At 43.4% G+C, this 24649-nt stretch overlaps 1 protein-coding gene across 1 annotated transcript in view; it reads left to right on the forward strand.

Moving 5' to 3' along the window:
• The first annotated feature begins 1185 nt into the window (after positions 1-1185).
• The window catches only part of LOC148098655 (phospholipase A and acyltransferase 4-like), a 28982-nt gene continuing 5518 nt past the window's right edge, over positions 1186-24649 (forward strand). Inside the window, exons 1-4 of the mRNA XM_087851445.1 lie at positions 1186-1242; positions 2247-2324; positions 18543-18559; positions 18694-18793. Of these exons, the coding sequence (XP_087707571.1) occupies positions 2309-2324; positions 18543-18559; positions 18694-18793 (133 nt within the window). The 5' untranslated portion in view covers positions 1186-1242; positions 2247-2308. The remainder of the gene's footprint in view (positions 1243-2246; positions 2325-18542; positions 18560-18693; positions 18794-24649) is intronic.

A 24649-nucleotide genomic window follows, 5' to 3' on the forward strand; every position in this document is an offset into this window, starting at 1 on the left:
TTGGAGGCCAAAGTAGAGGGAGTTACAGTAGTCCAGTCTGGATGTGATAAATGCGTGGATAAGCTTTTCAAGGTCCTTTAGAGGAAGGAATGGCTTTGCTTTGGATATCTGACGCAACTGGTAAAAGCTGTTTTTTTTTTTACCACACTGGAGACCTGTTTCTCTAGATTAAAAGAGCTATCCAGGAACACTCCGAGGTTTCTTACAGTGAGCGAGAGATGGCTAGCAAGAGGACCTAGGGCATCAGCTAACTGGTCTGGCGGAATGTGACTATCAAAAACTATGATTTCGGTCTTATTCTCATTCAGTGTAAGAAAATTATGTGATAACCAAATTTTAACTTCATGCAGACAGTTGAACAGAGGTTGCAAAGAAGCAGACTCATCAGATTTCAAAGATGACTAAATCTGGGTATCATTGGCATAACAGTGAAAGGACATGTTATATATATATTTTTTTTAAATTAATCCCAACAGCAACATGTACAAAGAGCAGGACCAAGCACAGACCCTTGAGGCACACCACAATAAATAGGGACAGAGGCCGAGGAGTGTTGCCCCATAGCAACAGAGAACGACCTCTCTGAGAGATAAGATTTAAACCAGGATAAAACTCTACCTTTAAGACCAACAACATGTTCCAATCTTGATAGAAGAACGTGTTAAAATATAATATCATGAACATCAAAGAAGAAAATACAGTGGCTGCAATGGAAGCCAGGGTGGTGAAAGTTACACCTAGAGCTATGGAAGAAACACAAATGTTAAAACACAAATGTTAAAGAGCCTCTCCAACAGATGTCAGAAGAGCTTTTACGTGGTCTTGGTCTCGTCTTGGTCTCGAAGGACTTTGGTCTTGGTCTTGTCTTGGTCTTGCTGTCTCGGTCTTGCTTTCTCAGATCGACATAGTGTTCAGGAGATTTGGAATCAACCATTGGCGGAGTGGGTGGCGGGGTCGGGGGTGGCTTACTGGGCTTAAGCCCGGGTCATTTTTTCAGAAGCCCGGGGTCATTTGGAGTGTAATTTGTTTCAAAGTTAGATGCCTGACTGACAACTGTATAAAATAAAAACTACACACAATAATCAAAGCACATAGCGCACAGTCATACATTCCCCCTAATTTTGGTATGATCTGAGCTCAAGCACTAGCTGACTGAGCACAGCACTTACACATGTGAGCGAGGGGGGAGAAGCTGCTGCCTGCGAGTTTGCTGCAGACAGAGGAGAGCTTAAGTTTGACCAGGTACCAAAGCAAATCATTTGTACTGTATAAATAATGTAAATATGATGGTGTATCACAAAAGATTGATATCAAACTGATCACTTGACCCATATTATGTTACTTGCTCTTTGAGTGAATCAACAAATGGCGAAATGAAAAGCTGAACAACAATGCTGTTTTTTTTTAGAGAGTCTTAGGTTACATGTGTGTTTATTTTATATTTTCAGTTGTTACCCTCCATGGCTAAACAAAGCACTCTAAATAGGTTTCAGTTATGTACTGATATACAACAATGGACATAAGGAGCTTCTTTCAAAGAAAAAAACTCAAGTAGCTATTATTTTATATATTATGCTTTGTATGTTGTTCAGTATACTTCTAAGCAGAACAAGAAGAATTTTAATACACAGCAGTATATTCACATTGAAACCAGATATTTACATACACTTTAGGGAGAAAACATAAAAACATTTTTTTTACTGTTAAACATCAATTTAGAGTAAACTTGTTCTGTTTTAGATAAATAAATATTGAAATATCTTTTGAATTAGTTAAATGTCAGAATAAAGAGAAAGAGAGCTGTCTCTTTTTTATCACTTTCATCAAATTTAGGAGTACATATACACTAAGTTAATTGTTAATTAATAAGAAAACTGCAAACTATCCCATTCTGAGCTTATGAAGCTTCTGATAGGTTAGTAGAGTTCATGTGAGTAAATTGGTGGCACACCTGTGGATGCATATAAGGCACCCCCAAAACACAGAGCCTGTTTCTTTGACATGGGAAAATCAAGAGATATCAACCAAAACACCAGGAAAAGAATTGTGGACCTCAATTTTCAATACAATTTGGGTGCCATTTGCACTTAAGAAATACAGACAATTTCTCTCTTTACTGCTAAATTTAACAAATATGTTTTTTATGTTCATCAATCTAAAAAAAAAATTAAACATTTAGTCTGACTATGTAAATATCTGGTCTCAACTGTATATTTGATGATGTTGGTGTTTGGCTTGATTGTCAGCATAAAGAGGGAGAGAGAGGAACAGAGAGGGAGATGGAGAGGAGAATGAGGACAGAACAGAGATGGAACAAGAGCCAGGTGAGAGAGACATATTAGTCAAATGGTTGTTTGCCAAAACTGTTCAGAACATGTATCTAGTACCTAATGTATATTTTTAGATATCATTTGCTACTTTTCAAATTCTATATTTATTAAGTTATGCAGTCTTGTTTGCACAACAAGGCTAAATAATTATATAAACATTTCTAAATCTATATAGTGTACTTTGGTAGAATTAAAAAACAAGTGTAGTGCAGGTCTATGATGATTTTTAGTGCTACTATCATCTAGTTTTGATTCTGGTTCTGTTTTGGTTAAGTCCTAAGTAGTCCTGATTTTGAACTGTTGTAGTCCTGTTTTAATTCCGGATCAGTTCTGGGTCAGGTTGAATTGGGGTTTAGTCCCTGTGTCTTAATACAGCCCCAACTTTGTTCTGCCTTGCTGCTTAATTAAAAAAATAGTTTAAAGTGTCCTGCATATGTGATATATACTTTTTTTCCTATATGAAGTGTTAAAACCGGTTCTTTTGATTCTTAGGGCCAAAAAGACACGGCTCAAAAGTGGTCTTTTACTTTAAAAATTATCTTTAATCTTACATATCCCGGGATATGGAGACTGAGCACACACAGAAACGCCTGCTCACATCAGCCAGTCTCAAGCAGAAAACAGGAAGCCAGGTTATTTATGTACCTCTCGACGTCACATGTGTCACACACAGTTTCCTTACACACAAAACTTCTTCTATTCAGTTCCTCTTTTCTGTGTCTGTGCACTAAAACTTCCTCTGCAGCTTGCAATAACTTCCCCTGTCCAAGGTCTGTTGCCAGAGCAAACTGTCCAGACTTAGTCTCACTCTGTCGGTTCCTCATATTCTACAAAAAACATGCAGTTTCTGGTCAGCCTGTAACCTAGTTTTACACTGAAGTCTGGGCCTCTCTTATATAAACCAATAATAATCAGCATATAAGCATTTAAGATTATATATTTATTACCTAGTAGAAGTCATTCTTTTTTGAACAAAACTCAAAACACAGCCTTTTAATCTTTCAGTCATTTCTACCCTCACTTAATTTCCTTTCGCTGCTCAGCTCTCACATAGTGGCTTAGCTATGCTCCAATCCCTCCATATTGTGGCCAATCACATTCAAAGACATAGGATAATATCATTGTGCGAAAAACAGAGAGGGTGATTTACACGACAGTCAAGGGGACCATGCGTCTGTCCTCTCAGTAAGTGAGTGAGATAGTAGACAGCGATGAGGAGGGCTGTGCGAAAGCAAAAACACATAAATATGCCTGACACCCGTAAACGAAGCTTACTACTACTACTTACAACTTATCTAATGCATCTGTCACAAAACACAGTGATAAGGCCTTTTCAGAACATGGCTCTCGCTCATTGTCATCAGCGTTGTCCACACACATGAAAGCAGAGTTGGAGCGTGCTACCTTGTTGATTAAGGCATCATTATTGAGACAGAAAGACAGCTCTAGCAGCAAATGAGGCAAAGATCAAGATCTTAAGGTAATATGAAAGTCATGCATCAAAGGTATCCAGTCGGGATGGAATGAACTCCCATGTGTCATCACATAGAGTTTGAGATTTGTTAGATTCACTGTAGTCAAACAGTCCTTGCGAGAAAGACAAGCACAGAACAATAACGTTCTCCAAAAGGTACAACAAACAAACACTATTATTTCCTCGCCATCACAGACACCAAGCGCTCAACAGGATGTTGTCCAAGTGCTAACTAAGCAACAGAAGTGAACTACATTGCCCCCGCAGAACATTTCTGTGTTTAAAGGAGACTTATTGGAGTAGTGCGTGCGGGCACTTGAACATGGTGTGGATGATAAAACAGAGAGCGACTGTACTACATGGAAGAGTACACTAGAGGACAACCACGAGAATTGTGGTTGTTTTCATATGAAACCTACACCTGGCTATCAAAGGGCCAGGAGACTTTTGGAAGAGCACTTTGGAAATGCCTAAAAGATATGAGTGGCATAATAACAATAACAAGGACCTTAACTGGCTGACCATAAAGTCTAATGATGGAGAGGCTCTTCACGCTTTCAGCCTCTATCTTACTCGATGTCGTAATGCAATGATGCGGAGTACATGGAGGAGTAGGATAACACGATCAACATGCGTTCTATCATTTCCAAGCTCCCGCACAGAGAGAGAGGTGGAGAAAATTTGCTTGTGGAGTCTAGGAGAAGGGAAAATGCAGAGTCAAGTCTGCAGATCTGGTGGATTTTCTCAGCAAGAAGGGCAAAGACTTTTCGCACCCACTGTTTGGTGACATGAAGGACAGCACCTTAACCTCCTAAGACCCGAACTCTTTCATGGCATGCATTTTTAAATTCTCTTTGCTAGTTGGGCTGTCTGGGAGCTGATGAAAGTAAAAAAGTGGAAGGAGAAGTGGAATCAGGAAAGGATTCACCACAGCTGTAGCTATCACTACTACACAGGACATACCCTTTTAAGGCAAAGAAAAAGGTCAGCAGAAATCAGATGTGTGCATTCTTCAAACCCTATCTCTTCTGTTATGTCGAAGAGCATACTATGGAACAGTAGAAGAAGAAGAAGTTAGGAAGTCATTTTTTAAGGAAAAGATTGATTTCATGCAAACTAAAGGATTGTGCTGTCTTAAGCAGGACACATGAGTAATTTATGCAAATAAAAGGCAGGTTTTCAGGTTTGTGCAAATCCACACCTTACATGAAGACAAAGTCCAGTGGTACAAACAAAGAGGCAATTTATGAAGTGGAAGCAGTTGAAAGAGAACACCAAACAGAGTAGGTGCAAATGGATTTGAGAATGTAACCACTGGTGCAGAAAATACAGAGCACATCTTGGGCATAATTCCAGTCCAAGTCAAGCCAAAAAGAGGACAAAAGGTGACACACATTTATGCTTTTTCTGAACCCTGGCTGTACTGCCTCCTTTTGTACTGAAGAGTTATTGCATGGACTCTCTGGTGGGAAGAAAAATATTTTGCTGAAAACAGTTGGAGAAGAAAATGTACAGTTTCCAGAAATGTACAGTAACGGTGACATTCCTGTTTCTGCTGCCAGTCTTCACATGATTGGACCTACCTTCAACAAGTAGGTCCGTACCTAAGTCTCCAAAAGTTGATTCTGTTCATCTGGACGTAGCGTGTTCAGTGGGAGAAACGTTTCGTCACTCATCCAAGTGACTTCTTCAGTCTCAGCTGACTGCAGGTTTCCCCAATCTTATAAACAGTCCTGGCCTGACAAGGTAGCTCTTCTGTGTTGTGCCATCCACTTCGCATAAGGTTGTTTGGTTTCCCCAATGTATAAATCCTGGCAATCCTCCTGGCACTTGTGTCGGGGGACCCGATCCTTGGGGTGGACCAATTTTTGGCGCTGCATGTTTTGGGGTTTAAAAGCCACAGAGACCTGATGTTTAGAAAAAATGCGTCTCAACTGCTCCGATACTCCTGACACGTACGGGACCACTACAGCTTTTCGCTAAGGCAGCGGTTGTCCTTCTCTCTTGGATCGGCTGGAGCTTTCTTTTGGCGCCTTCCCAGCTTTGACTAAAGTCCACCTGGGATAACCACATTTACTCAGGGCCTTCTTGATGTGATGTTCTTCTGCTTCCCTGGCCGCCGTGTCAGTGGAGATGGTGTTCGCTCTGTGTTGTAGCGTCCTGATGACACCCAGTTTGTGCTCCAGCGGATGATGAGAGTCAAACCTTAAATACTGATCCGTATGCGTAGGTTTATGGTACACGTCAGCTTTTAGATGTCCCCCATTACTGATGGAAATCTCACAGTCTAAGAAGGCTAACTTGCCACTTTTCATATCCTCCCTGGAGAATTTGATGTGTCGGTCCACCAAGTTAATGTGATCTGTGAAAGTGGTACGTCCTGAGATTTGATTTGCACCCAGGTGACATTCACATATCTGAACCAGTGGCATAGTGGTGTTCCAGGTTGTTATGTTCACATACACTGCTAAGATGGTGAAGGGTTGCTTTACAAGGGGGACTGAATATGAACATATACTCAGTTACCAGTAGGGGGCTCTGTGACTAATAGTGATAGAAGGATAGAAGAAGAGAAGTGTATGGTGATATGTTTTGGATGGCTAACTACTTCTGAATACACGTTCCATTATAAACCAAGCCGTCTCCGTTCTTCTGTCGAAACACCACAAATTGGCGACGAGGATGAGTGCATCAGTTCCGAGTCCACCATCTTTTCTTCCACATGTGGGTGAGCCGCCGATTCCATTTACTACATGGCGGAAAATATTCGACAATTACATGCTAGTAATCAATGCCACGGGAGACGCATGGCCGGATGCTAGGAAATGCGCTGTTTTGCTACACTGCTTGGGCCCGGAGGGACAGCGGTTATTCTACATGTTACCGGAGCAAGGTGATACATATGCTGACGCCATGAGCACACTGGAGAAGCACTTTGTGCCGAAAGTGAATGTCATGGCGTGCCGTCATACATTCAGACAGCGTATTCAACGAGCGGATGAGACTGTTTCTCAGTATGTGGTGGCTCTGAGAGCGTTAGCTTCATCTTGTAACTTTGGACAAATGGAAAGTGAAATGATAAGAGATCAGTTAATCTCCAACGCTCATCTCAGCGCTGTGAAAGACAAACTGTTACTGGAGGACGATCTCACACTGGATAAGGCTCTAACTATTGCAGGCCAGGTGGAAGCAGCAGTCAAAAACGCTACTCTACTCTCCACACCGGCTCGTTTCCGACCGCGCCTGTTCAGACAGTCGACGTGCCAAATTTCCACTCTCACCAGAAGAGAGGACCTCGCCGTGCTAAAGGCTGCACTCCAGACCAATGCAAACGGGGAGGTTCAAAGCAGCAGCGGAAGTGCTTCAGGTGTGGTTTTCACAAGCACTTAGCTAATGATAAAAACTGCCCGTCTGCTTCTTCAAAATGCAACAACTGCGGGAAAAAGGGACATTTTGCCAAGGTATGTAAGTCGTCAGTCAGTGAAGTGAGAGAAGTAGTGGTTCCAGAATTGGCAGTACTGTGCGTGCAAGATGCTAAAATGATGGCAGCTATTCAAGATAAGCTTACCTGCACTGTCGACATTGAAACTGTACAAAGTGGTTCTAAGATGGTAGAGCTGATAGTAGACACTGGAGCTTCTGTGTCTATTCTGCCAGAAACTATCTACAGACAGTATTTTGCAGACTGTTCACTGGTGCGACCTAAAGTCAAACTAGTTACTTATGCTAAAGATGAGTTACCTGTGATGGGTTGTCTGCCTGCATCAGTTGCACTGCATGCACAGAATGAAAAAGTTCCTGTACGTCAAAAGCTGAGACGCCTGCCATTAAGTGTACGTACAGAGGTATCAGCGGAACTCTCTCACTTACTCAAAGCTGGCATAATTGAAAGGATCGATGCAGCTGAGTGGGTGAGTCCTCTGGTCGTGGCCCGGAAGCGCAAAAGGGAGTTGAGACTGTGTGTTGACCTTCGTGAACCCAATAAGAGCATCATTGCTGACTGCCATCCTCTTCCTCATATGAAGGATCTGTTTTCTGAGTTGGCGGGTGCCACTCACTACAGTCAGATTGACCTGAGCTCAGCATACCACCAATTACCTTTGCATCCAGAGAGCCGCAAGCTGACTGCTTTCATCACTCATGAGGGACTGTTCCAGTTCACACGTGTTCCATTTGGCCTAGCATCAGCACCTTCGGCTTTCCAGAAAATGATGCAAACGGTCCTGAAAGATCTGCCTGGTGTTCCCAACTACTTGGACGACATCATCGTCTACGGAACATCAAAGGAGGTGCATGATACATGCCTGCAAGCTGTCCTCCAACGTCTCAGAGACGTCGGCCTGCAGATTAATGCTGGGAAAAGTTCCTTCTGCCAGTCACACATTACATTCCTGGGCCATGTAATCTCAAAGGAAGGCCTGCGTCCAAGCCAACATCACCTTACTGCTATTGCTGAGGCTCCTGCTCCAAAGGATATGGCTGCATTGCACTCGTTCCTGGGTTTGTCATCCTGGTTCAGTAAATTTATTCCAGATTATGCTACACTGGTGGAGCCACTGCGACAGTTGCTGAAAACAGACATGAAAGTTGAACTCCAGTGGAACGAGGCAGCACATGAGAGCTTCAGTAACCTGAAAAAACTCCTTCTGGAAAGTCCTGCACTTGCCGTCTATAACCCTGACTTACCTGCTTTTATCACCACAGACGCATCAGACTACGGGCTAGGTGCTGTGTTGACACAGTTACATCCAGATCAAGTGGAGCGGGTTGTGGCGTTCGCCTCCCGAACACTGTCTCCTGCTGAAAGAAAGTACTCCACCACAGAAAAGGAGGCGTTAGCCTGTGTCTGGGCGGTGGAAAGATGGCGTACATATGTATGGGGCCGCAGGTTCACGCTTCGTACTGACCACCAAGCTCTTACTACCCTTCTCAGCACCAAAGGTATGAACAGAGCGGGCATGAGAATCGCACGATGGTCTGCAAGGTTGATGTGTTTTCAGTACGATGTGCAGTACCGTCCTGGTATTCAGAATGTCATCGCAGACTGCCTCTCACGGGTTCCCCTGACGTACTCCAGCACTGATATTGATGCTGAAAAAGACCTTCTCTTGGAGATAGCTGAAGTTTCTCCTCTCTTGACAGCGACACCGTTGGCGGATTTTAAAGCTGAATGTGAGGACTGCCCTGACCTTTCTCTGCTGCGACAGGTTATCCACTCAGGCTGGCCTAAGGTGAAAAGGTCTCTCCCACCTGAGATGCAGCCGTATTTCCTGGTGCGACATGAACTTGCTGTGGAATCACCATTGGTTTTCCGGGGGACACGTCTGGTGGTCCCAAGGTCCCTGCGAGAAAAGGTGATATGCCTCGCACACAAAGGTCACCAGGGCATAGTTCGCACAAAGCAGCAGCTCAGAGAGCTTTACTGGTGGCCATGCATGGATACTCAAGTCCATGCGATTCTGTCATCGTGCTCAGTCTGTCAATCATGTGACAAAATGGCCAAAACTGCTCCTGCTCCCCTACAGCCGGTTCAGTTTCCAGATGGTCCCTTTCAGCATGTGGCCATTGACATTGTTGGACCTTTTGACCGTGGGTTGCAGGACTGCAGGTTTGCTATCACACTGGTCGATTACTTCAGCAAATGGCCGGAAGTAGCCTTTACTTCATCAGCTACTACAGACACTGTTATTAGGTTCTTGTCTTCAGTTTTTGCACAGGAGGGAAACCCTTGTGAGCTTACGACAGATAATGGACCACAATTCACTTCATCTGCCTTTGCTGATTTCCTGAAGGAAAGGGGCATCAAGCACATTAGAACAAGTGTGTATCACCCTCAAGCAAACGGGTGTGTTGAAAGATTCAACAGAGTACTGAAGGACTGTGTTCAGGCTGCACAGGTGTCCCAGAAGCCGTGGAAGCTCGCCGTAACAGAGATGCTACAGAATTACCGTGCTAGTAGCTCATGCAACAACTGGAGCAGCTCCGTTTCAGCTTCTCAGAGGGAGACCAATGAGAACAAAGCTAAATGTCCTGCCATTTCCCAAAGACACAGGACAGTATGACCAATGCAGGGCCAGAGTCTTTCACCAGCAACGTAGGAGTAAACGCTACACTGATACTAAGAGGGGGGCAAAACCTCCCCAGCTTGTGGTCGGTGACAGGGTGCGGATACGTAAGCCTTTCCGAGTGGGGAAGGGAGAGAGACAGTTCACTGATCCACTGTCAGTGCAGCAACAGACTGGACTGAGCACCTTCATCTTGAGTGATGGAAAGAGATGGAATGCAGCCCGTCTCTCACTTTGCCGAGCAGAGAATGCTGAGCTGTTGCAGGCTGGTGAAGAGGTTGAAAACAACACAAGAGAAACTCCTAAAAGACCTTCTGTTCCTAACAGACTGAGACAGTTACCAGCTTGGACCAAGGATTATGTAATGAAATGAGTTTTTTAAAAAAAACAAAAGTGGGAAAATAACACGCTTGAGCTGTTGGATGCTAATGTTAAGTTCTATACTGCTACTTCTGAGGTCCAAGTATAATAGATGATTGATTTACTGCAATTTATTTGTGAAGTTTTGTGACTTAAGGTTGTTAAGTTACTACAGTAACCTTAACTGTACAAGTATTCATTATAAAGGACGATTTAGGCACCATAACAAGATGGGTATGTTAAGATCACAGGTATAGTTCAAACACCCAGTAGTGTTGATAGGATAGTGAAATAGGTTCAGCAAGCAGTATTGAAAATGCTGTCTGGTTGCAAAGTTTACTACTGATAATGTTATGTGCAAATAGCAATGTTACCATGCTAAGTAAGTAATACTGAGGTAGTAGAATTCTGTGAGAATGAGGAGAGATGTTATGTTTACATACACTGCTAAGATGGTGAAGGGTTGCTTTACAAGGGGGACTGAATATGAACATATACTCAGTTACCAGTAAGGGGCTCTGTGACTAATAGTGATAGAAGGATAGAAGAAGAGAAGTGTATGGTGATATGTTTTGGATGGCTAACTACTGCTGAATACACGTTCCATTATAAACCAAGCCGTCTCCGTTCTTCTGTCGAAACACCACACAGGTTAGGATAGCAAATCCCTCTTTTCCACTTCTTCCATGTAGAAATTGGCCACGATGGGTGAAACTGGGGAGCATATGGCACACCAATGTTTCTGCCTGTAGACCTGACCCTTGTATGTGAAATAGGTGGAATTAAGACACAGTTCCAAAAGCAAACACAATTAAGAGTGGTCCTGTTGCTGAGGTTGGGGTCATCCTGTAATCTTTTACGGACTACCTCCAACGCTTCTGTGACTGGGATACAAGTGAAGAGAGATGTAATGTCGTACGAAACCATGGTTTCATCTGCCTCAATAATGACATCTCCCACCTTCTCAACAAAATCCAGTGTGTTGCGGATCTGGTGTTCAGAGCTGCCTACCAGTGGGTTGAGGATCGAAGCCAGGAACTTGGAGATGTTATAGGTGACCGAGTTGATCATACAGACAATTGGTCTTAAAGGTGCACCCTGTTTATGTATCTTCGGTAAACCATACAGACTTGGTGTAGACTCCCCTGGGTACAGCCTGTGGTATGAGGTCCGGTCAATTGCCTTGTCTTGTTCTAATTGCTTCAGACAGTCTATCACCCTCTTCCTCCAACCCCTTCCTGGTTCTCATTTCAGGGGCTCATAAGTATTTTCGTCACTGAGTACTGACAAAATCTTCTCATGATAGTCTTTCTGGTTTAGCAGTACTGTGCACCTACCTTTGTCTGCCGGAAGGATGATAATGTTGTTGTCACTACTAAGTGATGTGAGTGCCTTCCTCTCCTCCACGGTGATGTTGGATGCTGGGGGCGTTGCATTGCTGAGACAGGCCGAACCTTTTGTCGGTTGTTGCTTTGCTTCCACTTCTGCAATATTGTTGTTTCTGTGGCTGTGATCAGTTCAACTAGTGGGATTTGTCTCGGGGTGACAGCAAAATTCAACCCTTTAGCAAGGATATTTTCTCTGTTTGGGCGAGCTGTCTGTCAGACAAATTGTTCACCCACTTGTCCACATCCTCAGTGTCGCATTCTTCTCTCTTCTGGCCACTGAGGACACTCTCCATATTTTGTGGTGGTTTCTGACGTAAAACAAGTAAGTCAAACTGCCTTTGTTGCCTGGTCTTAGACTTCTTGTGCTGTGCTAGACGAGCCTTCTCAGTAAAGTCAAACACCTGTTTAAGAGTATTCTCATCTAAAAGCATTGTCAGTCTCTGTCGGATCCGCTCCTCTTGAGATTTTAGCATGTCGATGGCAAAATTTGTTTGCCTCACCCGTTCATTAAGCAACTGATGCTGTGCCTTCTGGAGGATTTTTGTTGCCCAGAAGCTTTTAACTGAAGAGCTCATTTGCAGACTTTTAGGAGTAATCCTGTTTTGTCAGCATCTGAGGCTGAATCTCAGGTGGTTCCTGAAATCGACCATCTTACATGCTGTTTGCTCATACTGATGTACAAGCTTTAGGCAGTCCTTGCCAAAGTGGGTTAAAACGTCTTGATGCATGCTCAATCATCCTGGTAAGTAAATCTCCAAAAGTTGATTCTGTTCATCTGGACGTAGCGTTTTGTGGGAGAAACGTTTTGCCACTCATCCAAGTGACTTCTTCAGTCTCAGCTGACTGCAGGTTTCCCCAATCTTATAAACAGTACATTTGCATAATGACTGAAACCAGCCTAGTGAAGGAACAATGGGCCCATTTTCAAATTTTGGAGATTTACTTACCTGGATGATTGAGCATGCATCAAGATGTCCATACCTAAGATTGAAGCAAAGATTGGACTGCTAATTGAGGCTAATGCACCTAAAGGTATCTAACCTTTGGAGGTTATAGCCAGCAAAAATAGTGGATCGTGTGCTGTGAAGACAAGGCTCGGTTGAACTATCAGGAACCCCTCCAAGGAAGCAGTTCTCAAGGTGCAACATTCCGGCTGATTAAAGTTTCAGCAAATTTCATATCAGTTACCACATAGGATGAACTCTGGAGAGAGGAATTTAAAAGTGACTTCCCTGAATGTGAAAGAAATGAGAAGCAAAAAATGTCAAGGGGGGATTTGCAGTTTCTGGAGATAGCAACACAAAAAGTTTGGTACCTGCCACAACATTGAGTTTACCATCCCAAGAAACACAAGCTTAAAGTGGTCTTTGACTGTGGAGCATCGTACAAAGTCACCAACTTAAGTGATCAGCTATTACAAGGACCAAATCCTACCAGTACCTTTCTTGGAGTAATTATAAGATTCAGACAAGAAGAGGTGGCCATCGTGGCAGATGTGGAAGCAATCCTCCACCAAGTAAAGGTGCCTGATGACGATTCTGACCTTCTCTGGTTCCTGTGGTGGACATCTGGTGACATTACTCTGAAAATGTTGGAGTACAAGATGGTGGTTCAACTTTTTTGTGCGACCATCTCACCAAGCTAAAAATTAGAATAGAGTAGAATAGAATAAAATAGAATTCAACTTTATTGTCATTGCACATGTCACAAGAACAAGGCAACCAAATGCAGCTTGCATCTACCCAGAAAGTGCTTAGCAATAATATAGATATATTACAAAATATGGGTCTAATATAGGTATGAGGGTACAAAATATGGGTCTATTATAGGTATGTTACAATGTACACAGTATGAAGGTACGTTATGAATATGCTATAACTATAAGTATGTACAGGCTATGAACAGGATATAAATGTGAAAACTATACAGAAATATGAAATATGAAAAAACTATACAGAAATATGAAATATGAAACAATACAAGTTATAACAGTTTTAAACAGTTGTAGAACTATAATTATTGCATTGTACAGAATGATTGTCTATACAGCATTTACAGTAGTGCAGTTTAGATCAGTGAGATATGTGGATAATTTCTACAGTGCTTGTATAAAGTGCTAGTGGTTGTGAGTGGTGGTTCAGTCCATGTCGTTATTGTGTGTATGATGGTAGAGTTGGCCATTTGTTGTCTTTGTCCATTGTGTGTGTGTACAGTTATAGGTGGTTGTGGGTGCATGTATGTTCAGTCCATGAGTTTAATGTGGGTCAGACATCAGGAGGCAGAGTTCAGGAGTCTGACAGCTGTAGAGAAGAAGCTGTTCCGGTACCTGATGGTCTTGGTTCGGTGGCTCCTGTAGCGCCTCCCAGAGGGTAGGAGGGTGAAGAGTCCATTTGCTGGGTGACTGGGGTCTTTGATGATTTTCCCAGCCCTGTTCAGACACCACTTCCTGTAGATGTCTTTTATGGCAGGAAGTGGTGCTCTGGCAATGCGCTGGGTGGTTTTCACAACCCTCTGCAACACTTTCCGGTCCAAGGCATGTGGATGTGACACCATCCACTCTGCCATAGCCCGGTTACAGACTCAGCACCCAAGTGCCTTCATTGTGATCTCGGGTGATTTCAACCATGTCACACTGGACAATACATTACCAACATTCACACAGTATGTGGCCTGTCCCAATAGGGGGGAGAGAATCTTAGACCTACTGAATGCTAATGCTTAGGATGCATACAGCTCCTCCTCCCTCCCCCCACTTGGAAGGTCAGATCACAACTTGATTCACCTCACCCCCCGCTATGTGCCAATTGTGAGGAGGGAACCTGTGATCATGAGAAGCATTAGGAGGTGGTCAGAGGAGGCCTTAGCGGAACTACAGGGCTGTTTCAAGGTGACCGACTGGGAAACATTCTGTGAACCTCACGCCAAGGACATCAATGGGCTTACTGAGTGTATCATAGACTACATAACTTTCTGCACTGACTCCATTGTTTCAGCTCAGAATGTTCATTGTTACCCAAATAACAAGCCGTGGGTGACTAAGGACATCAAAGCCCTCCTCAACGACAAGAAGAGGGCTTTCAGAGGGGGCAATAAAGAGGAGGTGAGAAAGGTTCAGGTGTTACAGAAGGACAAGATCAGAGAGGCTAAGGACAATTACAGGAGGAAGCTGGAGTGGAAACTACAGCAGAAAAGCATGAGAGAGGTGTGGAGTGGCATGAAGACAGAGCTAATGAGTTGAATTTGTTTTTCAACAGATTCAAAACTGCAGTGACTGCTCACACCCCCACAACCTCAACTGTAATCAGCCTGGAATCCAGATCCACACCACAGTGTCTGCCTCTCTCTCCACATAGTGCTGTTGCCTCCGGAGAGAATCCTGACACCCCTCCCCCACTCATCACTTTCACTAAAGACCAGGTTCAGATGCAAATGAGGAGACTCCACTCAGACAAGTCTGCTGGACCAGACAGAGTGAGTCCCTGTGTCCTCAAGGCCTGTGCCCCCCAGCTTTGTGGAGTCTTCCATAAACTGTTCATGCTGAGTCTGAGTCTGCAGAGGGTCCCAGTGCTGTGGAAGACATCATGCCTCGTCCCTGTACCAAAGACGCGATGCCCCAGTGGCCCCCAGGACTACAGGCCTGTGGAACTGACCTCCCACATCATGAAGACCCCGGAAAGGCTCATCCTGGACCAGCTCCGACCCATAGTCAGACCACATCAGAATCCCCTTCAGTTTGCTTACCAGCCCTGTCTCGGAACTGAGGAAGCCATCATCTATCTGCTTAATCATGTCTACACCCATCTGGACCAGCCGGCGAGCACTGTGAGGGTCATGTTTTTTTACTTTTCCAGTGCTTTCAACGCCATCAGGCCGACCCTCCTGGAAGATAAGCTGACAGCGATGCAGGTGGATGCTTCTCTGGTTTCCTGGATTGTTGATTACCTGACAGGAAGACCACAATATGTGCGTATTCCACAGTGTATGTCTGACAAAGTAATCAGCAACACAGGGGCACCACAAGGGACCGTCCTCTCTCCCTTCCTCTTCACCCTCTACACCATAGACTTCAGCCACTGCACAGAGACCTGCCATCTTCAGAAGTTTTCTGATGACTCTGCAGTTGTCGGATGCATCAGCAGAGATGATGAGACACAGTACCGGGCTGTGGTAGACTCCTTTGTCACGTGATGTGAGCAGAATCATTTTCAGGTCAATGTGGCAAAGACCAAGGACCTGATCGTGGACTTCAGGAGGACCAGGAAACACTTAACCCCTGTTTCAATCCAGGGGGTTCATGTTGACATTATGGAGGACTATAAATACCTCAGAGTATATATTGACAATAAACTGGACTGGCCTAAAAACACCACAGCACTTTATAGGAAGGGCCTGAGTCGACTCTATTTTTTGATGCGACTGAGGTCCTTCAAAATCTGCCGGACTATGCTAAGGATTTTCTACGAGTCTGTTGTGGCCAGTGCAATCCTCTACGTTGTTGCATGCTGGGGGAGCAGGCTGAGGGTCGCTGATGCTAAAAGACTCAATAAACTGATCTGTAAGGCCAGTAATGTGGGGATGGAGCTGGATGGAGGAGACTTCCTGTTTCCCCCACTGTCTTCCTGTCAGTTATTTTCAAGCTTTACTCTTCCCTCCATAACTGATGTATCTAATCTTATTAAAAAATCTAAGTCATCCACCTGTCCACTTGACCCTCTCCCCACTGTGTTAGTTAAAGCCTGTCTTCCCTTGTTAGCACCTCTCATAACCAATATTATTCATTCCTCCCTTAAGACTGGAATCGTTCTTTCATCTCTGAAAAATGCTTCTGTTATTTCAATTCTCAAAAAACCTGGTGCAGACCCAAATAACTTTGATAATCTTCGCCCTATATCAAATCAAAAATTCTTGAAAAAGTTGTCGCCTCCCAGCTTCATTTACATCTTAATGACCATAATCTCTATGAACAATTTCAATCTGGTTTCCGCCCCAATCATAGCACAGAAACTGCTCTGTTAAGGATTACCAATGACCTTCTGATGGCAGCTGATTCTGGTCTCCTATAAAAACAACTCCTGTGCTGCACTCTGCCTAGCTTCACTTCCTGTCTACATCCTGTACTCTGCAGCCCTGCACAAAGCATCTCCTGCAGTTTCCTGTATTATTAAGCTTCCACTAACTTAAGCCTCTATTGCTAAGGCAACCTGTCACCCTCTGACCTAGTTCTCTCTTACAGCTGGCCTTCTCCTAAATTGATCTGTTATTAAAATGCATAAAGCAAGCTATAGCACTAAATCAGCTCTGGAAAATATAACTACCTCTCAACACTATGCATCCTCATCCTTCTTGATCTTAGTGCGGCGTTTGATACCATTTCTCACAATATTCTCCTGAACCGGTTAGCATCCATTGGCATTAGTCATACCCCCCTTTGCCTGGTTCACCTCCTATCTCTCAGACCGCACTCAGTTTATCCAATTTAAATCCCATCCTTCAAGTCTCTATCATGTTACTGCTGGTGTGCCCCAGGGTTCAGTATTAGGGCCTCTTTTATTCATTATTTACATGCTCCCTCTTTGTCATATATTCCGAAAAAAATATATATAAATTTTCACTGTTATGCCGATGACACCCAGCTCTACATTTCTTCTAAACCCAATTCATCCCTCCCACCTACCTCCCTGTCAAACTCTCTTATTGAGATCAGATCCTGGTTTTCCTCGAATTTTATAAAACTTAACAGTAATAAAACTGAAGTTTTACTTGTTGGTACACCATCTATCTTAACCAAATTCCACAGTTTTTCCATTAACATTGAAAACTCTCCTACCCTTCCCTCCCCTCAGGTTAAGAGTTTGGGTGTCATATTTGATAATACTCTTTCATTCCAGTCTCACATTGATTACATAACCCGGTTTTCATACTTCCACTTACGTAATATTAACCGACTCCGTCCCTTCCTTACTCCCCGTGCTGCTATCATCCTTGTCCATAGTCTTATTACGTCTCGTATTGATTACTGCAATTCCCTCCTATTTGGTCTCCCTAAAAAGTCCCTTCATAAACTCCAGCTTCTTCAAAATCCTGCAGCTCGGGTCATAACTCGTACTCCGTTATTACCCCACTTCTTCAGCAGCTTCACTGGTTGCCCATAGAAGCCAGGATAAATTTTAAAATCTTACTTCTTACATACAAGTGTATCCATAAATCTGCTCCTTCATATTTGTGTGACCTGCTCCATGTCACCACTGTTTCCCGCCCTCTCAGATCATCATCTGCTATTCATTTTTCCAGCCATAAGAAATATTGACTCCCTTTCCGTATTTAAGACACAGCTCAAAACACATCTGTTTAAACTTGCTTATTTGCTTTAGTGCTGATTTTATCTGTTGTCAAGCTCTGTTTTGCAATTTTAACTTATTTTATGTATTTTATGACTACTGTTCCTTTTATCAATTTTGTTCTTTGTAAGGTGACCTTGGGTTTCTGAAAGGCGCCCTTAAATAAAATGCATTATTAAAAATGACTAATTAATTACTATTACTTACTAGTGTGTGGTTATTGTAAAGTGTCATTGCAAAGTTTGTCTTCTAACATGTGATAGCTAACCAGATCCAGTGTTGCAACAGAAAACTAATATTTAAGAATTTTAGAAGCCAGTTTAAATGTAATATACATGAGCTGTGATTAGATTTGCATGTGTGGACAATTCTATATTTACAGGGAATGGTCATACTATAAATGGTATATCAACATGAATACAGGTTACACAGCACAAAAGATACATTTATTCTTGAAATGGTGGTCTTTTTTAAGTTCACTATGGTTTCTTCAAATAAAATCAAAACCAAAAATTCACTTATGACATATCTGATGTTGTGAGATTACATTAAGATTACGTGTATAAAAATTTTTTTTTTCCCTGTAGATGCTGGAAATGGTCGGGTAAGTCAGACCAGTCAAAACTCTGCACATGGACATGATTCTGACATTCCAAGATTAAAACAAAAAAACAAAACACTTAAAAATTTTATCTATGTTTTACTGATACAATATAAACTTTTTTTTCTGTCTTCTAGAATCCAAAGCCTGGTGACTTGATTGAGATCTTCCGCAATGGGTACAAGCACTGGGCTGTATATGTTGGTGATGATGGATTTGTTGTTCATTTAGTGAATGGTAAGTCCTGCAAACAGTGTAAAAATAAGAGAGAGAGGACCTTTGCAATTAGGCAGAAGGCTGCAAAAAACAAACAAACAAAACAAACAAACGAAACAAACCCCACAAGGTCGCAGGGTTGCAATTCGATTCGATTGACTCAGACAGTTAGAAATATTATAATTCTGATCATTTATCAGCATATATCCATATTTTTATATCTATGTATAAAAACAAAGCTGACACTTGTGAGATTTCATCAGCTGTGTTTGCATCACAGCAGATGCCTTTCAGAGATGTGAGTGAAGCTGGCCCCCCCACCTTCTTCAAATCCAACAAAAGTGGTATCAAACGTTTGTGCTACGTTTGTGCTGGTTTGTGCTGCTATCATTTCAAAGATATTAAAGAAAATTTCTAGAGGTCATCGGAGGTCAACCAGCCACCCCACATTAATTGTGTCAATCAACTGTGCTACGTTTGTGCTGGTTTGTGCTGCTAAAATTGTCGTTTGTGCTGCTTCTGTTTTAAAGATATTAATGAAAATGCAAAGGTCAAAAGGTCAACCAGCCCCCCCACATTGCCCAAATCAAACAAAGTTGATGTCAAACATTTGTGCTACGTTTGTGCTGCAAAATATTTTGTTTGTGCTGCTATCATTTTAAAAATATTAATAAAATAAGGTCTTGATGCGTGCTTATCATCCAGGTAAATAAATCCCAAAAGGTTGATTCTGTTCATCTGGACGTAGCGTTTTCAGTGGGAGAAACGTTTCGTCACTCATCCAAGTGACTTCTTCACTCTCAGCTGACTGAAGGTTTCCCCAATCTTATAAACAGTACATGTACAGTGAAGAGAGATGTAACATCTCTCTTCACTTGCATCCCAGTCACGGAAGCGTTGGAGGTAGACCGTAAGAGATTACAGGATGACCCCAACCTCAGCAACAGGACCACTCTCAGCACTGATTAATTGTGTTTGCTTTTGGAACTGTGTCTTAATTCCACGTATTTTGTATAAGGCTCAGTACTACAGGCAGAAACGTGGGTGTGCCATGGGTTCCCCAGTTTCACCCATTGCAGCCAATTTGTGCATGGAAGAAGTGGAAAACCGGACTTTGTTATCTGTCACGGCAGGTTACGCCGATGTGTTTGGAAACAGGACACAAAAGCAGATACTGTAGGAGACGGAACTCAACTTAAACCAAAAGAGAGCCTTTATTAGGGCTGACTATGGTGTAGCAAAACAGACGACCTGACAATGAAACACAGAAAACAGAGGACTGAAATACACAAGTGGTAATCAGGGGAAGTGAGAACACATGGGGAAACAGCTAACTGAAATTAAAAATAATGATGTCACAGGGAAGTGAAGCTAAACACTGATAAAAACACACCAGACTCTTTCAGAATCAAACAGGAAAGAAAGAAATATACAATAATCAACGAAATAAAACAAAAATACACAAAATACTGGGTCTCAGACCCAGTATCATGACAGTTATCCTACCCTTGAACATCACCAAGTCATTGGTTCAGGCAAGTGGATGACACCAGAAAATCAAATCTCAGGACATACTAAAATGTACAGATCACATTAAATCGGTGGACCAACACATCAAATTCAGCAGGGAGGATATGAAAAGTGGCAGGTTAGCCTTCTTAGACTGTGAGATTTCCATCATTAATAGGGGACATCTAAAAGGTGATATGTACCATAAACCTACACATACGGATCAGTATCTCATCATCCACTGGAGCACAAACTGGGTGTCAGGACGCTACAACATAGAGTGAACACCATCTCCACAGACACAGTGGCCAAGGAAGCAGAAGAACATCACATCAAGAAGGCCCTGAGTAAATGTGGTTATCTCAGCTCGACTTTTGTCGAAGCTGGGAAGGCTCCTAAAGAAAACTCCAACTGATCCAGGACAACTGCTGCCTCAGCAAAAAAGCGTAGTCATCCCGTTGTCATGGTACTGGGTCTACGACAGAGTGTTTTGTGTGTTCTAGTTTTATTCTTTGATTATTGTTATTTTCTCAGTGTTTCTTGGTTTATTTTTGAAAAAGTCTTGAGTGTCTTTTTTGATGTGTTTAGTTTCTCTTTCCCTGTGGTGTCATTATGTTCATTTGTGTCATTGTTTTTTGGACAATGTTTTCACCACCCAGAGAGGAGATTACAAAGGCCTCTCCCTCCCGCACCTTGGTGCCTCTGATCACATCACTGTTATGCTAATGCGAGCATACTGGCCCCTAGTCAAAGTCACCAAACCAGTTTGTAAGCAGGTACGTGTGTGGCCAGAAGGGTCCTCAGAGGAACTGCAAGACTGCTTTTCCACCACAGGCTGGGAGATCTTTAAACAGACCGTCACACATGACAACACCACAGACTTTCAGGAATATACGGAAACTGTCATTGCCTACATCCCAAAATGGATCGCTGATGTCACAGAGACCAGCACTATGACTGTCCGGGCCAATCAGAAACCTTTGCTCACAGGTGAGGTCTAAAGGCTCCAAAGGTTGAGAAATGCAGCCTTCAAAGCCGGGGATTATGTGAGCCTAAGAACAGCAAGGGAAAACTTGTCACGTGGCATCAGAGACAAAAAGGCAGTACTCCAGGAGGATTTTGCAAAGCTTCAGCGAAAGTAGAGATACTCTGAGGCAGTGGCAAGGAATACAAGCCATCACAGACTGCAAGCCCACTCTGCAGACCGTGGTGACACAATCCCCAGACAGTGTGTGGAGATCCCTTGCCAAAATCAATACACGCAAAGCTCCAGGTCCTGATAACATCCCTGGACGAGCACTGACGGACTATGCTATGGAACTCACAAATGTCTTCACAGACATCTTTAACACATCATTAGGGTCAGGCTGTCGTTCCCACATGGATTGAAGCCTCCACCATCAGTACTGTACTGAAGAAGTCATCTACCTCCTGCTTTAAGGATTACCATCCGGTTGCACTCACCTCTGTCATTATGAAGTGCTTGGAACGGTTAGTCATGTATCAAATCAAATTATCTCTTTCCCTCAACCTGGATCCATTTGAGTTTGCATACCAGTCAAAACACTCAACTGATGATGGAATCAACTGCCCTTCACTCAGCCATTACACATCTGGACACTAGAGACTCATATGTTAGAATGCTGTTCATAGACTTCAATTCAGGATTCAACACCCTCATTACCCAGTAACTCATTCACAAACTGGATCTGCTGGGGATCAGCACCTCGCAGTGTAACTGGCTGCTGGATTTCCTGACAGGAAGACAGCAGACAGTACGGGTCAGCAGCAACACCTCCAGCCCAATAACACTGAATACAGGGTCTCCCAAAGGATGTGTGTTGAGCCCCCTTCTCTTCACTCTGCTGATCCACGACTGCACACCATCACACAGCTCCAACCTTCATCAAGTTTGCAGATGAAACAACTGTGGTAGGTCATATCAGCAACAATGATTAGGCCTACTACAGGAGTGCAGTTAACCATCTGGCAGAGTGGTGCAGCTACAACAACCTGTCCCTGAATGTGGAGAAGACCAACAGCGAATCCACTTCCTCGGCAAACTGAGAAGCGCAAGAGATTTACCCCCCATTATGAGCACCTTCTACAGAGGCATCGTTGAGAGTATCCTCACCAGCTGCATCACTGTGTGGTATGACTCCTGCACTGGGTCCTGCAGAAAAAAAAATTACAACTGGTAGTGAGAGCAGCGGAGAGGATTGTGTGGACCTCTCTTCCCTGCCAGGAGATCTACTGCATCTGCTTCATTCCGAAGGTCCTCAGCATTACAGGTGACTCCACTCATCCCTTCAACAGCTTCTTCAGTTTGCCGCCATCAGGAAGGATCCTTTTTTTTTTTTTTTTTTTTAACAACTGGGATATGGATATTTTATTGTGGGCTTCGGGTTTATGCTCCCATCTGAATGATTGTATGGACTGACAATAAATCCTCAGTAAGCAGCTGTCCCCAAGCAAAGAAGCGACACATTTCTGAGCTGGGAGTCAGCGGGAGTTTGGCAGCAACAGAGGAGATTCTGGGGTTTGGTTGCTCGCAGCGCTGGAGAGATTATCAAGGCGGTCAAGCCGCTGCTGCGGCTTTTCGATTAAGTGGAGTGATTCTCTGTGGTTTTCAGAGTTTATTTCTCAAATGGAGCCATGTTGGGAGAGTCGACTAACAAACAGAGCAGAAAAAAGTTGCTCGACTAGACAATGTCAGGAAAGTATGGACAAACATCCCAAAAGTCAATGAAGTATGATGTGATGAAATGCTAGATACAAAATGTGCCTTAAACACAGGAGTAGAGCCAAAAAAACATCCACACATTAGGTTGCATGAGGTCGTTGTTGGATTTTGAAGCATTTCTACGTTTCAGTGCTTGACAGTTTTTATTCCAAAGTTTGCTTAAATTTGGAAAAGAAATACAGTTGACAGTGGAATGGCTAAAGGATGAGCTGTTTTTGAACAAATGTGGGTCCTACAATACCAAAACATATCGTTTTGTCCTCTCTTCATCTACTCGTCCCCAACTGGTTGTGACGGATGGATGCACCTCCCTGAGCCTGGTTCTGCTTTAGGTTTCTTCCTGTTAAAAGGGTGTTTTTCCTTCCCATTGTCACTAAAGCGCTTTCTCTTTTTTTTTGTTTTTTGCCTGTCCCGTTTGGTTCTCTTGCCATCAGAATTATTGTCTAAAGGTGAAGAAAGATGCCCAACGGATTTACTTTACCAAATTGACCATCCCATCCTTGCCGTAATGGTCTATTTGATTCACCTTTTATTGTTTATTTTATTTTTTTAATTTTTTATTTTCACTTGCTAGATACGGGACAGACTTGAATGAGGAAAAGAAAAGGGAGAAAGGAAGAGGGAGAAAAAACAGCGGAGAAGAGGGACGGGGCAGAAGGGCAAAAAACAAAAACCAACTAAATAAGCAGACAGAAAAAAAAATACATATATCAATCACCTGGATCACCTGTTGAGAAAGAAAAAAGAAAACAAGCAGAAGAAAATAAGAGCAATACAATAAACAACATCACAATGATATATGGGAATATAACAGTAAATACTAAATATTAAACATTATTGTGCAGCACGTAAGATTGACAGCGCACAGTGTGCTTTGAGGTAGGAGCCAAAAAGGGTGTAGTTTGTGTGTGTGATCACCCGTGTGTACACCTGTGAGCATGGACGTGCTTGTTTTTTAAAAGATTTCTTCATGTAATGATCTGCTAGAGGGTGTGGGGGGGCCACAGCCCCGTCCTCCAGGGTATGAAGCAGGTATGGAGGAGATCAAAACTCCAGACATCCAGAGGCCCTCAGAACACAAGAGACCAAGGAAGACCAACAGAGGGGCAGCTGCGCCACTATCCCAGAAAGAGCTGAGGAGAGTCCCAGATGAGGGGTCACTCAGCAGCCACGGAGCAGAAGCCAGGGGGGGGGGGTTGCAGTGACGTGCCCATGAGCTCCGCCGGCAGCCAGCTGTGCCTGAGTGACCGAGCCCCAGGCCGAGAGGCCGAGGGCACCCCACCCCCAAAGTGGCCCGAGCGAGCCCCAGGCTCCGGGCCCCAATAAGGAGCCACCAAGGAGTGTGTACTTGGACGCCCATCCCCGGACACAAAGAACTACCAACGCACCGATGTCTGAGGGAGTCTGCCACCGGCAGGGGGAGTGGTGGGGGGAGGTAGGCCTCCATACCTTGGAGGGCCTGAGATGTCCCCAGAGAGGTGGCGTCTGATACCCAACCTGACATATAGACACAGACATACAGGCACACACAGATACAAACATCCATTCCCACCCTCATGCTCTCATATGCAATTACTCAACACTCAACCAACGTGGAGACAGACATAGAGAGACACTGTACACAC

This window comes from Neolamprologus brichardi, chromosome 14 (assembly GCF_056152115.1).
Source record: "Neolamprologus brichardi isolate AB-2024 chromosome 14, ASM5615211v1, whole genome shotgun sequence".
Classification (NCBI taxonomy): Eukaryota; Metazoa; Chordata; class Actinopteri; order Cichliformes; family Cichlidae; genus Neolamprologus; species Neolamprologus brichardi.